General features: G+C 42.5%; 1 protein-coding gene across 2 annotated transcripts in view; it reads right to left on the bottom strand.

The window, feature by feature from the left end:
- EPB41L4A (erythrocyte membrane protein band 4.1 like 4A) overlaps positions 1 to 16,402 on the bottom strand; it is a 327,406-nt gene that overhangs the window by 13,901 nt on the left and 297,103 nt on the right. For both annotated transcript variants that reach the window (XM_068247351.1, XM_068247350.1), the window contains one exon: positions 10,699 to 10,776. In XM_068247351.1, the coding sequence (XP_068103452.1) occupies positions 10,699 to 10,776 (78 nt within the window). The remainder of the gene's footprint in view (positions 1 to 10,698; positions 10,777 to 16,402) is intronic.

Below are 16,402 nucleotides of genomic sequence, written 5' to 3'. Positions count from 1 at the left end.
GCCATCAATCCATCATGACCAAGTGACCCTCACAAGACTTGTAACAAAGGAGTCGAAAGAACAATCAGAAGCATTGTCCAAGATTCAAAGATCACTGCGGAGAGTTCCAGAAAGTCCTGACATTAGCAGGTACAATAAGTAATGCCAGCATGGTCTCAATGCACACTGACCACGCAAGACTCCACTGCTAAAGAAAAAGCACATGGACGCTCATTTACAGTTTGCCAAACAACATTTAAACAAACCTGTGAAATACTAAGATTATAAAGTCAGGTCAGAGGAGACCAAAATGTAACTCTTTGGATGTTGTTGCACACAACATGTTTGAAGGAGAAATGGCACTGCACATCACCCTAAAGACACGATACCAACAAAGTATTTTGTTGGGAACATCATAATATGGGGCTGTAGCTCAGCTTATGGTACAGACAGACTTCATATAGCTTAAGGAACGATGAATGGAGAAATGTATTGCAACATTCTTGATAAGGATCTGATGCCATCTATCAGGATGCTAAGGTTGAGCGTGGACATTCCAGCTAGACACTGATTCTAAACACACAGCCAAGTAAAGTCTCTGATGGTTTCAGAGATAAAAAATTCGAAGCTGTTGGAATGGCTCAGTGAATCAACTGACCTGACAAGAGTTCATACAAGTAGCTGCCAGAACCCTTGAGATTTGAAGACCGTTTGTGTAGAAGAATGGGACAAAATTACACCTGAGCAATGTATACATCTAATTTGTCCATACGGGTGGAGTCTTGAAGCCATTACAATAGATGCTTTTCTACAAGTATTGGATACGTTTTCAGTAACCCTGTTCAGTTCTAATTCCTTTTGTCATTCCACTTTACTGCACATAATTTATGGTTTAATTTGTATGTAGTAATACTTGGGTTGCTACCAACATCTTGCCCCAAAACAAATATAGCTATGGAGAAAAAACGTTGACGTGTTCAATGCTTATCTTCCCTCTGTATGAAAAAATTCTAATAAAAATTTTGTAGTAATCTAAATTTAGGAAGGGAATCTTGGAAAAACTTGACTAACAGCAAATCACCAGTAGAGCAATTATTTTAGATATTATCCAGATCGTCACAGAAAATTTCGACTTCAGTTAGGAATAAGCAATGCCTTCAGATTAGCTCTATACATTGCAGAATTTATTTATGCTTGCTTACCATGCCTTTTGGTGCATATAAAAGCACAGCATTCAATAGAGTCCTGCCAGAAACTGCTAGATTGGTGGTTCACAGCAGTGGCATAGCCACCTCGGGTCCCCGATGTGGAAATTGGTCACGCCCCTCCCCATAGCCAGGAGTAGGTACCTCCAGTATAAATAGTCAGGAATAGGTACCTCAATATAGATAGCCAAGGATAGATGTCTCAGTATAGATAGCCAGGATTAGATGCCTCAGTATAGTCAGGAATAGGTACCTCAGTATAGATAGCCAGGATTAGATGCCTTAGTATAGATAGTCAAGAATAGGTAGGTACCTCAATATTGATAGCCAGGGATAGATACCTCAGTATAGATAGCCAGGGATAGATACCTCAGTATAGATAGCCAGGGATAGATGCCTGAGTATAGATAGTCAGGAATAGGTACCTTAGTATAGATAGCCAGGGATAGATAACTCAGTATAGATAGTCAGGAATAGGTACCTTAGTATAGATAGTCAGGAATAGGTACCTTAGTATAGATAGCCAGGGATAGATACCTCAGTATAGATAGCCAGGGATAGATACCTCAGTATAGATAGCCAGGGATAGATGCCTGAGTATAGATAGTCAGGAATAGGTACCTCAGTATAGATAGCCAGGGATAGATACCTCAGTATAGATAGTCAGGAATAGGTACCTTAGTATAGATAGCCAGGGATAGATAACTCAGTATAGATAGTCAGGAATAGGTACCTCAGTATAGATAGCCAGGATTAGATGCCTCAGTATACAGGGAGTGCAGAATTATTAGGCAAATGAGTATTTTGACCACATCATCCTCTTTATGCATGTTGTCTTACTCCAAGCTGTATAGGCTCGAAAGCCTACTACCAATTAAGCATATTAGGTGATGTGCTTCTCTGTAATGAGAAGGGGTGTGGTCTAATGACATCAACACTCTATATCAGGTGTGCATAATTATTAGGCGACTTCCTTTCCTTTGGCAAAATGGGTCAAAAGAAGGACTTGACAGGCTCAGAAAAGTCAAAAATAGTGAGATATCTTGCAGAGGGATGCAGCACTCTTAAAATTGCAAAGCTTCTGAAGCGTGATCATCGAACAATCAAGCGTTTTATTCAAAATAGTCAACAGGGTCGCAAGAAGCGTGTGGAAAAACCAAGGCGCAAAATAATTGCCCATGAACTGAGAAAAGTCAAGCGTGCAGCTGCCAAGATGCCACTTGCCACCAGTTTGGCCTTATTTCAGAGCTGCAACATCACTGGAGTGCCCAAAATCACAAGGTGTGCAATACTCAGAGACATGGCCAAGGTAAGAGAGGCTGAAAGACAACCACCACTGAACAAGACACACAAGCTGAAACATCAAGACTGGGCAAAGAAATATCTCAAGACGATATGATGAAATGAGAGTGAGTCTTGATGGGCCAGATGGATGGGCCTGTGGCTGGATTGGTAAAGGGCAGAGAGCTCCAGTCCGACTCAGACGCCAGCAAGGTGGAGGTGGAGTACTGGTTTGGGCTGGTATCATCAAAGATGAGCTTGTGGGGCCTTTTTGGGTTGAGGATGGAGTCAAGCTCAACTCCCAGTCCTACTGCCAGTTTCTGGAAGACACCTTCTTCAAGCAGTGGTACAGGAAGAAGTCTGCATCCTTCAAGAAAAACATGATTTTCATGCAGGAAAATGCTCCATCACACGTGTCCAAGTACTCGACAGCGTGGCTGGCAAGAAAGGGTATAAAAGAATAAAAACTAATGACATGGCCTTCTTGTTCACTAGATCTGAACCCCATTGAGAACCTGTGGTCCATCGTAAAATGTGAGATTTACAAGGAGGGAAAACAGTACACCTCTCTGAACAGTGTCTGGGAGGCTGTGGTTGCTGCTGCACGCAATGTTGATGGTGAACAGATCAAAACACTGACAGAATCCATGGATGGCATGCTTTTGAGTGTCCTTGCAAAGAAAGGTGGCTATATTGGTCACTGATTTGTTTTTGTTTTGTTTTTGAATGTCAGAAATGTATATTTGTGAATGTTGAGATGCTATATTGGTTTCACTGGTAAAAATAAATAATTGAAATGGGTATATATTTGTTTTTTGTTAAGTTGCCTAATAATTATGCACAGTAATAGTCACCTGCACACACAGATATCCCCCTAAAATAGCTAAAACTAAAAACTACTTTCAAAAATATTCAGCTTTGATATTAATGAGTTTTTTGGGTTCATTGAGAACATGGTTGTTGTTCCATAATAAAATTATTCCTCAAAAATACAACTTGCCTAATAATTCTGCACTCCCTGTAGGTGGCCAGGATTAGATGCCTTAGTATAGATAGTCAGGAATAGGTACCTCAGTATAGGTAGCTAGGATTAGATGCCTCAGTATAGATAGTCAGAAATAGGTACCCCAGTATAGATAGCCAGGGATAGATGCCTCAGTATAGATAGTCAGGAATAGGTACCTCAGTATAGGTAGCCAGGCGGAGGGGGGATGCAGCAGCAGGACCAGCAGCGGCTCAGCCATCATCAGATACTCACTTCGCCACGATCCACATGCTGCAGCTACAATCTTCTTTCTGTTCTTGTGTTCTATCTCACAGTATGAGCACCCCTACCTGTAGAGGGCGCTCTTACTGTGAGATGGAACACAAGAACAGGAAGAAGATTGTAGCTGCAGCGCTTGGATCGTGGCGAAGTGAGTATCTGACTCCCTCAGTGGCAGCAGGTGCGGAGGACGAGTGGGCCCCTTAGGGGCCCGGGCCCGGTCGCACAGGCAACTGCTGCCCCTATGCCCCTGGTTCACAGCCTACTACCAAGGGCATAACTAAATAATCAGTACAATCCCAGTTTTGTGCTTTCCACCCACCTCCACCACCCATGGTTGCTTACAGATAGGTAAGTTTGCATAGACATGTTCATTAATTCATACAGTGGGTTGCAAAAGTATTCGCCCCCTTGAAGTTTTCCACATTTTGTCATATTACTGCCACAAACATGAATCAATTTTATTGGAATTCCACCTGAAAGACCAACACAAAGTGGTGTACACATGAGAAGTGGAACGAAAATCATACATGATTCCAAACAATTTTTTTTACAAATAAATAACTGCAAAGTGGTGTGTGCATAATTATTCAGCCCCCTTTGATCTGAGTGCAGTCAGTTGCCTATAGACATTGCCTGATGAGTGCTAATGACTAAATAGAGTGCACCTGTGTGTAATCTAATGTCAGTACAAATACAGCTGCTCTGTGAGGGCCTCAGAGGTTGTCTAAGAGAATATTGGGAGCAACAACACTGTGAAGTCCAAAGAACACACAAGACAGGTCAGGGATCAAGTTATTGAGAAATTTAAAGCAGGCTTAGGCTACAAAAAGATTTCCAAAGCCTTGAACATCCCAAGGAGCACTGTTCAAGCGATCATTCAGAAATGGAAGGAGTATGGCACAACTGTAAACCTACCAAGACAAGGCCATCCACCTAAACTCACAGGCCGAACAAGGAGAGCGCTGATCAGAAATGCAGTCAAGAGGCCCATGGTGACTCTGGACGAGCTGCAGAGATCTACAGCTCAGGTGGGAGACTCTGTCCATAGGACAACTATTAGTCATGCACTGTACAAAGTTGGCCTTTATGGAAGAGTGGCAAGAAGAAAGGCATTGTTAACAGAAAGCATAAGAAGTCCCGTTTGCAGTTTGCCACAAGCCATGTGGGGGACACAGCAACCATGTGGAAGAAGGTGCTCTGGTCAGATGAGACCAAAATGGAACTTTTTGGCCAAAATGCAAAACGCTATGTGTGGCGGAAAGCTAACACTGCACATCACTCTGAATACACTGTCAAATATGGTGATGGCAGCATCATGCTCTGGGGGTGCATCTCTTCAGCAGGGACAGGGAAGCTAGTCAGAGTTGATGGGAAGATGGATGGAGCCAAATACAGGGCAAACTTGGAAGAAAACCTCTTGGAGACTTCAAAAGACTTGAGACTGGGGCAGAGGTTCACCTTCCAGCAGGACAATGACCCTAAACATAAAGCTAGGGCAACAATGGAATGGTTTAAAACAGAACATATTTATGTGTTAGAATTGCCCAGTCAAAGTCCAGATCTAAATCCAACCGAGAATCTGTGGCAAGATCTGAAAACTGCTGTTCACAAGCGCTGTCCATCTAATCTGACCGAGCTGGAGCTGTTTTGCAAAGAATAATGGGCAAGGACTTCAGTCTCTAGATGTGCAAAGCTGGTAGAGACATACCCTAAAAGACTGGCAGCTGTAATTGCAGCAAAAGGTGATTCTACAAAGTATTGACTCAGAGGGCCGAATAATTACACACAGCCCATTTTGCAGTTATTTATGTGTAAAAAATGTTTGGAATGATGTATGATTTTCGATCCACTTCTCACATGTACACCACTTTGTATTGGTCTTTCACGTGAAATTCCAATAAAATTGAAGCATGTTTGTGGCAGTAATGTGACAAAATGTGGAAAACTTCAAGGGGGCCGAATACTTTTGCAACCCACTGTATATGGATGCTGCCACTGCCAATAAAGGCCTATCTGGACAGATGGTGCACGTACTGTCTTCTCTTATGGATTAGCAATTCATCTTTCTTCGCTGCTACTGCTGAAGGAGCACACGTCATGTGCAGTCTCCAACTTGAACTACAGCAACCCGGGTGAATGTGTTTTTTACTTTCTCACTGCAAGTTGTAAGCTGTATAAGAGTGCCGCCCACCTTAATTTCTCATCAGTGTTCTCCCTAGAGCCTTTTAACTGGGCGGAGCGCCCGGCTGGTGGTCAGTCCCCGCCCGGCTGCTGTGATCACTAATCATATTTGCCGTCCTCTGAGTCCTCCACACTCATCCAGCACAGTGTGCAGCGGCTGTGGCATTGGAGCTGGCCCGCTGTCACTCTGACACAATCTCCGCCCTCCTCCTCAGCTCCTGACATTACAAGCCAGACCGCGGGAGCTTTTGAAGGAGCACACAGAGAAAGAACTGATAGAACGTGGGCTTCCTGTGTTCCCTCTGGTGAGTCGCTGATCTGCCTGTCATGCAGAGGACGGACTCTCCTTCTCCTGTCTTCCCAGCACGTGCCCCAGCCTCCCCCGATCAGAGGTCACAGCACATAGAGAACAGCGTGGAGTAACGCTCGTTCATGCCGGGGAGAGTAATAACAGCAAGGCAGATGGTTATCTGATAGCAGTACGGTCCCCAAGCAGTGGAATCCTTCTGGTCAGCTGCTGTCTCTGTGCTAGAGACCGGTATTATTTAGATAACTTTACATATACAACTGCTTCCCTTCCCCCACTGCTCTGCCCCAGACTGAGACGTTACATAGTAAATCTAGCTGTCCTGGACATCAGTCTGCAGACTTCCTGCAGTGAGCTGTGCACTCACACACATTTTCATTCCTGCATATGTCTCTCACTCTCCCTCTACAACATTTCCCTCTGTCTAACTGACAAACTTTCTCCCTCTTTTTTTTTTCTTTCCCCTTTCCCAGTCCTTTTCACACAAACTCTCTCTGTCCCTCAAAGACAAATCTATCTCCCTCCCAGACACACCTATTCCTCTTCCCTTCAGTTTGACTTTGTTTAAGGGGAGAAGCCACAGCAGAAACCCCCAAGCACTTTTATTTTATCTTTGTAGTGCATGCTGTTTAGCAAGACAAACAAGCATGTCTACACTGGGCTTACTACCACTATGTCAGCCAAGACTATTGTGAGACTTTTTGAAAGACATAACAGAACAGTCTGTGGGCATGTGTGGTTTTGGGCCTAAATTAGTCACTCAGTCTACAGCCCTGTCTGGTATTATTCCAGCTTTGGCAGCACTCTTATCGGATTGCCCCTCGCAACAGCTACACTCAGTGTAAGATGCCTCGGAATCCATTAGCATCATTTAGTGTAATCCTCTACCCCTATCGGCAGTGCCTAGTATGATTACCTCACCAACACCCAGCGCGATCCACCTAATCTCCTTCCCAACGAGCAGCACCCAGCATGATCCTCCCTGCCCATTCTTACCTAATAGTAGCACACACCATCACCCTCCTTTCCCCTCCTTTCCCGACCATCATGACCTTAATATCCCACCCGGCTACATTTTCATGCCACCCGGCTGGAAAAAAATTCTGGGGAGAACACTGCTCATGCTTAGTAAACAGTACAATCCACCTATTGTCCTGATGTGGGCATTGCTGCTCACTCATGCGAAGGTAAACCTTGCAAACACAGTAGAGTCTTGGTTATCTGGCACTGAGTGGGATCGGTGATGCCGGATAAGTGTGCTTTCTGGTTGCTTGAGACTCAATGTTAAAAATAGACCTAGCTAATACAGTACTATACCCCACTCTACATACATACCATGAACTTGGTGAAATACAGTACTGTAATTGAAAGTATATTAACCTTGAGGGAGCCATGGAACACAGTTTTAAGCATAGCAGAGCCCCCAAAACAGCCTAAGTTGGCCTTCAGCACTGTGAGTACTGCCTTGATCTGTGCTGGTTGGTTAAAGGAGAACTGTAGAGAGAGGTGTATGAAGGCTGCCATATTTATTTCCATTTAAGCTATACCAGTTACCTGGCTATCCTGCTGATCCTCTGCCTCTAATACTTTCAGCCATAGACCCTGAACAAGCATGCAGCAGATCAGGTTTTTCTGACAATTTTGACAAATATGACAAGATTAGCTGCATGCTTGTTTCTGGTGTGATTCAGCCACTACTTCAGCCAAATAGATCAGCAGGGCTGCCAGGCAACTGGTATTGCTTAAAAGGAAATAAATATGGCAGCCTTCATATACCTCTCACTACAGTTATCCTTTAAGACTGCTGGTTAGCTGAGTTCCGGATAACCAGGACTCTACTATACCTTCTATCTTAAAGAGACTCTGTGACAAAATGTTCAGCCTTATTTCTTCTATCCTATAAAATCCTATACATGTTCTAATGTGGTCTTTCTTACTGCAGCCTTTCCTAGTTGCACAGTGGCTGTATTATCTCTGTTATATAATCTAATCTTCTTTCCTTTGTCAGCTTTGTCAGGCTCAGGCACTCAGGCAAGAATGTGCTGCTCTGCTTGTGATAGGTAGAAGCTATACACACCCTCTCCACGCCCCCTGCAGACTCTGTATGAGTCACAGACTGAGCTTCTCTCAGCCTATCACATGCTGGTTAGCAGCCATGTTTTTTGTTTGTAAACACTGCCTGAAACTGGCAATTACAAGCCAGGATTGCAGCAGGGAGTGGCAGAAACAGCACAGAGGGGCCCAGGAGAACATAATGAATAGAATGGTATGCTTTTTATTGTAAGAATTTTAGAGTACAGATTCTCTTTAAAAAGGCAAATTGTATTTTCCAATGACCTAGACATACATGTTGTGTTATCCAGATACCATTCGAAACAAAAGCTTCCCCTCTGCAAATGGTTTAATATTCTTAGCCACTCCATTCTTATTCCTGTGTACAGAATTATTCACAAGTTTCTCCCTCTGCTGTTCTCAGTCCCACAAGCTGGTATTTACCTGCCACTGAAATCTTTAAACACTTCCTAAAACTTCTTCACTCAAACGAATAATCTGATTAGTCTGTGTGCACTAAGAGTGCCAAAGAATTCTGTTCTGTGTAGCTAATTACGTATGCACCAAAATGGGAATTTCTAGGCAGTCTGTTCTGTAATGTACTGTTGTGGTCCAGTATTTGCAAAGAAGTGCAAGACAGTCAATGCAAGATAGGCAGATTAAAAAACTGCAGCGTTGGAGTTTTACTTACAAAAAGACTTTGTGCAGCACAGATAATCTATAGAATAGTCTGCTATTGTGCCTTCCTCAGTTCTGATGAGTGCATTGATTTCATACTATACTATAAAATTATTTTTTAATAATAAAATAATTAACTTCCATGCTGTAAAGGGTGATGACATTTCTTCCTAGAACCACTAGATGGCAGACAATAACAAAGTATAAACCAACAAGCAGTAAAAGCAATGCGGAGTACTGGGCAGGTGCAGGAGGAAGCACTGCACACACTAAATTAAAATGGACCTATTTCTTTCATTCTAGAGCAGGCTACAGTCAGAACTTCAGCTAGGTTTTTATGTAGTTTGTGCCTAACAACAATATGGCAACATTTTCTTATCCCTTCAAGTAGTATAGAGAACAACTAAAGCTTCTGTCAGACTTTGATTACTGTTCCTAACAACTGTTGTAATACTGCAGTAATGAGAGTGCTACCAACAGACACAGACAACAATAAAGCTGTGCAGTTTGCAACCATTCCTAGAACCTAGGTATGCTGTATCCATGATGGGTCCTGGGGGTACTCTGCAGGGCTGTGAATTCGGAGTTGAGGGGTCGGAGCAATTTTGGGTACCTGGAGTCGGAGTCGGTGGTTTTATAAAACTGAGGAGTCGGGTGACTTTTGTACCGACTCTAAAGCCCTGGTACTCGGGCTTCATACAATTTAGTATAATAAAAGTATAGTTTTAGAAAATAGTAAATTCTATAAGCACAAAACCAAATTAGTATCCTACCTTTTCAAAAGCAACAGTATATGCTTGGAAATTTGTCAGAAACAGTTCCCATGCACTACTATTGAATAATCTGTGTTAAAGAGAAACTCCGACCAAGAATTTAACTTTATCCCAATCAGTAGCTGATACCCCCTTTTACATGAGAAATATAATGATTTTCACAAACAGACCATCAGGGGGCGCTGTATGACTGATTTTGTGCTAAAACCCCTCCCACAAGAGGCTCTGGTACCGTACGGTACTCTGGGCAAACTGCCACAATGTAACAAGGTTCACAGACAGGAAATAGCTGGTTACAACTGTCTGCAAGGCCAGAACAGCTAGAAACAGCTACATAACCTGCCCACAGTAAAAATGTCACCATGTAATACATGTCAGAATGTGAATCTGGGAGAGGAAAGATTTTACAATTGGCAAACACTGACTAAATCATTTATACATAATTATGGTAAAAATGAAGCACTTTTTTTATTACATTATTTTCACTGGAGTTCCTCTTTAAGGGGTAATTGAGATTATCTTTACCATACCAAGGCATGAGCACAGTCTCTCACAAGGGGTAAATACCAATAAAATGTTGAGAAAGATAGCTCTAGAGCATTCCCCAGGAGCCTACTGCTAGAAACAACCCCTACATTGACTTGACAGGGTGGGAGTGAAGTGACAGCTTGGCCATGCCACCCACACAACCTGATTGGGAGGGCTGGTCAGTGGCAACTTGGCAACACCTCCCCCAAAAGGCATCACTCCTCCACCATGCACCATATATCATGTGGCGGTGCTGCCAATCCTAAAATTATACACTTATTTAGTGTCAATTCTTATGATAAACTCAGGGAAAAGGGGCGCAATGTGTCTAACTGAAAGAGAGAAAGGCTCATAGCCTTTAAACAAAAACTATCATCACATTTCTTGTGGTATTATATTCACCATTGGGGGGGGGAGTAAGAGAAGGGATCTGTATGCAGGGTTTACCTGTTGCGTTTCTTTCTGTGTTCCCGATTGCAATTCTCAGACTCGCTACCACTGCTAGTATTGCAGCGCGACCTCGATCTGCATGAGGAATGAAGAAAAACGTGACTTAACACAACACAAATGAATAAGCTAGAATAAATGTGTATCACGAAAAGAGAATATGAGCTACAATAAATAGTTGTGGAGGTCTTCTTCATATTACCTTATACCACCTGTTATTTTACAGTTTATGTAACAATATTTAAAGTGAACCTCCAAACTAAAAATCTACTCAGCAGCACTGAAAAAGCTTGGTGTTTCTTTAACAGTTTCACAGCATCACAACTTTGTTTTTCTTACCAAAGCCTCATTTTTAGCTGCACAGAAGCTAAGCTCCTCCCCATCAAAGAAAACTGCCCGGGCATTTTTCCCCTGATGCTGTGCAAAGCATGATGGGATTTCTGATGTTCTTGTTGCTTAGCAACTGGGAGGGGTGATCAGGACACAGGACAGTTGGAACTGTGTCTCATGCTCCCAGTCGGCGACAGTCGCCTCCTTTCAACCAAAAAGATGGCTGCCCTCATGAAATCATAAACATTTGCCTGTTCTTTTAAAACAGGGTGGGTAAGAGATTATATTATCTATTATTTTAAATAACATAACTAATGTAACGTAATGGCAGTATGTTTGTTTAGGCTGAAGTTCCTCTTTAAGCAGACTTATGATTGGTTGCCTTGGACAACACCTCCTCTTTTCCACATGGTTGCATTTCAGCAATAAGCTCAAACGAGGTAGTTTATTATTAAAACACAACTGCCATATTCTTTCCTCATTAATATAGTGGACTAACCCGTTTTCAAACGCTGAAGAAATTTGACTGTCAGTGTTCACCCAGAGCTTGACACCGATGCAAAGCCAGCCTGCGACTCTCTCTACCCACAGGGTTAAGTAAGTCTCCACCCACCTTCCTCTCAGGAGCCCATTCACGTGGCTAGAAGGAGGTGGGTGGGTGGTTGGGAACTGATGTCACACTAGGGCAGAGGGCGGTGGAGGTTGGAATTTTTATCCAGGAGACTGCTGTGACAGTTCAGTTTTCCTAAAGCTTGACAGAATGGATTACTCTTCTATAGATATGATGAGAAAGGAACAGATCAGGAGATCAGGCCGCCTAAAACATGGGGCCAAACTCAACTTAATCATTTTTACTCCACTTCAGATGCTCTTTATGTTTATGCCTGCACCCAATGAAAACCAAGAAGATCTCACCATGTGATACTTGAGCTCCAGGTTTTAACCTTGGCCAGAATACTACCTCTATGGAGTTTGTATGTTGTCCCTTAGTTTGCATATGTTTAATAAATGCTTAAAGCGGACCTAAACGCTTGCACAAGAGACAAATAAAATAGATAAATCCACCATGTGTGTGTTTACAGAAAACAGCCCATCTAATTCTCCCTTCTCTGTAAATAATCACAAATGTAATTTGAGCTGTCAACTCTGTGCTGGGGATGTGGCGAATTACGGGCTAATATGTAAACACAGGAGGTTAACGCTTTCTGTGCTCCCATGAAATCAGGAAGTAACCACACTGCAGATTTATTGCAGGAGTTCTGTAAGCTGTAACAAAGAAATGTTTTTCTTTAAAAGTTACTATGCTGTTACTTATCTTTTAGAGCATACAGGAAGTTCTGCGTTTAGGTCTGCTTTAATGGAAAGTTAACTCCCCTAAAATTGTCCTCAGGGACATTCGACTGTCACAATGGGTAAGGACATTAGATTGTGAGCTCCTCTGATGATCAGTAATAGGACATGAATTGTTCTATGCACTCTGACGATCACTGTGGAAAATGACAGCACTATATAAATACATAATAATAATAATAATGTCAGGTGTCAGTTTTACTGCTGTGTCAAACCCCTTAATGTGTCTTTTCAACTACCGTGTGTAACACTATCTGCCAGGAGGCTGTAATATGAGTGTGTTGGGGGTTTCCTGGTCATGAATATACTGCAAGCAGCCTATTAGCACAGTGCTCAGTGTACAAATACGGATACCTGTCATATGGAGAGTGCTAGATAAAACTATATACCGGTCATAAATATTATAAGTCATTGAACTTAAGTGCCAGAGGCTAGCCAGTCATCTAAACAGTCGTTAGAATAAAAGGAACAGCTCCAGGCAACAAACATACCAATCACCGAGTGGAAACCTTGTGGCTGTGCAACAGTCTATTTCCACTAATGTGCACTGCATGTTGTCAGTATCTACCTCAGTCAGATTCAGTCAGCATGCATTCCCTGCTGAGCTTTTCAGCCGATAACTGCAGAGGGGGATGTTTAGGTAAGGTTGTTGGCTTAAAGTGCCCATGGTTGTTGGCTTAAATAAGTGCCCAGCAATGATACAATCTCGATTAGACAATCTAACTAAATTCATGTTGTAGTAGGGTAATCTGAGGGAATATACTTCAAATGGATACTTTAACTAGTCCCTCATATTACACAAAAACTTTGTACACATGCTAAATGAAACTCGGCTAGCGACCTATCTGTACAGTGGTGGCCCTGCATTGTTGTCTGAGGGATCAAGTGCCTTACTCGTATGTGTGTACGAACCTTTTGTCATGTGGCATCTCCTCAATGAAAAGGGGAGGGGGCGAGGAACAGGAGACCTCCCACTGAATGGGAAGACAGTAGTGATCAACTAAGAGGGCCAATATCTTCAACATGGATACAGAGAGCTATAAACTTTTCTTTCTTAGGAACAAGAAAGCGTTAGAATCTGTCAAGTGTCTAATGCTGTCTTGTCAGGGACTCTTATTCCCATTTGATGACTCAGTCAATTTCAAAAAATATTTTATTTTTCACTCTTTTGGAAAAACCTCCAAGATATGCTGCGTTTCACAGCATGCAACCGTCTTCATCAGGCAAGAAAGGGAGTATGTAAGCCGGGACTCCACTGTGCTGGGCACCTCAGCTTTAGAGCAAACATTTATTTTGTGTTTCATCCACTTTAAAAACACAATCTAATCAAAACTTTAAATCTGTGAGTTTGTAAAGAAGATGGTTTTGACCAGTTACATGTTTACTGCCCTGCCCTCATTACATGCATAGAATTATATTGTTTTGGGATTCCCTCCATGTTGCCATATATCAGGTGACATATAACAATTTGATCCACCTTGAGCTCTGATCACAGCCAATTTTCTTCTTGGCATGGACTCAACAAGATGCTTATACCGTTGCTGAGGAATGTGGCCCATACTGACATAATGGTAGCTGTAAGTTGGGTCAGTTTGGATGGTGGTGTTTCCAAGATTTGAAGTGATCTTCGACTTTGTCCCACAATTCCTCAATAGGAATGAGGTCAGGGGACTGAGCTGGCCATGGAAGCAGGATAAACTCTGACTGATGTTCCTCAAATCAATTTTAAACTGATGAGCACATTGGCAAAGGCCCACAACAGGCATCTTTTCCTATTTTCTGTGATACCAAAGGCACTCTTGATGGTCTCCTGCTGCTAAAGCCCATCCTTTGCGAAAACCATCTTGTTGCTCTTCTGTTGCTGCTCACTATGCGTGCTAATCACTTTTCCCCTCTCTCTTTCACCACCAGCCTTTTTCGACCAAAATAATCCTTATTGCTTGAAGTTTTTTTCTCAACTGCCACTCCCCTAAACACCTGAGATACTGTTGGGCAAGAAAATCCAAAAAGAGTATCATTTCAGAGAAGAGATGCTGGCACCATCTCTTCTTGCACAGATCATCCCTCCTTCAAATGCCCTTAAATATTTTATCTTACCCAGTTTGGCATTAATCTCTGTGATAACTACGTTGTCCAAAGCTGAGTGTTCCTTATATAAGCAGCTCTGTGTTGTTAAGTCACTCTATGTCACTGTTGGACTGGTTTGCTTTCAAATAAGGAGTGTCTCTAATTTTTTTGCCACTCCGTGTATATTCAGAGGGCAGAGCAGCCATGAGTTGGTAAGATGTCTAAAAAACCCTCATTAATGCTGATTGGCCTGATTACTGAAAGACTTGTGCCTGCTGAAAGGGATTCGGAGAACAGTAACGGCAGCTCCTCAGGAGGAGGCTTTATGCTGAGGTACTTTATATTCATCATTTTCCTTTTTTACCGGAATGTACCTGTAAACCGTCTAATCTGCATCATAATCAGACCTTGCAAAGCAGCACATTACAACAAACGTACCTGCCTCTTATTTGTGTAATCAACATGATGTTTAATTTACTCATTGGGAATATGAAAAGGCGTCATTTAAGGGAAGCAATAATAATTAAAAAGAAAATAGCGATTGAGAATCCGAGCAGTGTGTGTGTTGTTAGGCAGATCCTGAGGTACACTGACAGCAGCATACCTATGCAAGTGTCGCATTTAGAAATGAGCGCAAAATAACGGCAATAGAATATCGGTAATTTTACAGATATCCTATTATCCACTATAGTAGAATATTGGTAGCTTTACCAATATTTTACTATGTCCTAACCTAACCTATTCTCACACAGAACCCTCCCTCGTAATGCCTAACACTAACCTTAACCCCCCACACCAAACCCTTAAGACACCCCAACACGTCTAACCCTTAAGCCCCCCCCCCTCCCCTTCCCCTCCTCCCACACACACACCTTGAAGACCCCCCCACAGGCCTAATCCTTAAAGTGAACCTCCGGACTAAAAATCTACTCAGCAGAACTGAAAAGGTTCAGTGTTTCTTTAACAGTTTCACAGCATCAGAACTTTGTTTTTCTTACCAAAGCATAATTTTAGCTGCATTTTTACCTAAGCTCCAGGGCTTTTTTTCCCTGATGCTGTGCAGAGCATGATGGGATTTACTATGTTGTTATTCACGTTGCCTAGCAACTGGGAGGGGTGATCAGCACACAGGACAGTTGGAACTGTGTCTCATGCTCCCTGTCACCTCCTTTCAACCAAAAAAGATGGCTACCCTCATGAAATTAAACATTTGCAAGTTCTTTTAAAACAGGGTGGGTAAGAGATTATATTACCTATCTATTTTAATTAACATAACTAATGTAACTTAATGACAGTATGTTTGTTTAGGCTGGAGTTCCTCTTTAAGATCCCCTTTCCCCCACATGTAACTCTATAAAACCCTCCCAAGTCTTATGCTTATTGGGCACCCAAATTTTCCCTCAATGCCGATATTATTAAAATATCAGCATTGAGGGCGAATTTGGGTAACCGCGGTGCCCGATAAAGCCCTGCACCCATTGCCGCTAATGTAATTCCTCCGCTATAAGGAGAATCCTGATGCATACTGTTAAATTCGGGCGCAGCGCACTGGCTATCGACTTGCACCCATAACCGGTGCACTGCGCCAAAATGTATCAGTATGCGCCAGGATTCTCCTTATAGTGGAGAAATTACATTAGCGGCATACTTATTTTGCTGTAACCGATGGCAGCATGGCACTAACAGGGGACACCAGGCCAGGCCCACAGCAATCTTACTGCTAAATGCATAAGGGCCGTACATTTACAATGACATTATCCTCAGCGCTCATTATCAGCTTCATGTAACAGTTCTCAGCATGTAACAATACCCCACTCATATTTATTTCTACATTCACTGTACAGAACTCATGATAATCAGCACCACTGATACCCGAGATGTATTTCTCTTCAATCTGTGATATCTATTTACCACAAACAGCAGCATGTCATATTACAGGCTTAAATATTCTGCATCA

Source organism: Hyperolius riggenbachi, chromosome 1 (genome assembly GCF_040937935.1).
Source record: "Hyperolius riggenbachi isolate aHypRig1 chromosome 1, aHypRig1.pri, whole genome shotgun sequence".
NCBI lineage: Eukaryota > Metazoa > Chordata > Amphibia > Anura > Hyperoliidae > Hyperolius > Hyperolius riggenbachi.
Note: the sequence above shows the minus strand (reverse complement) of the source record. Positions and strands in the feature narration are given on the sequence as shown.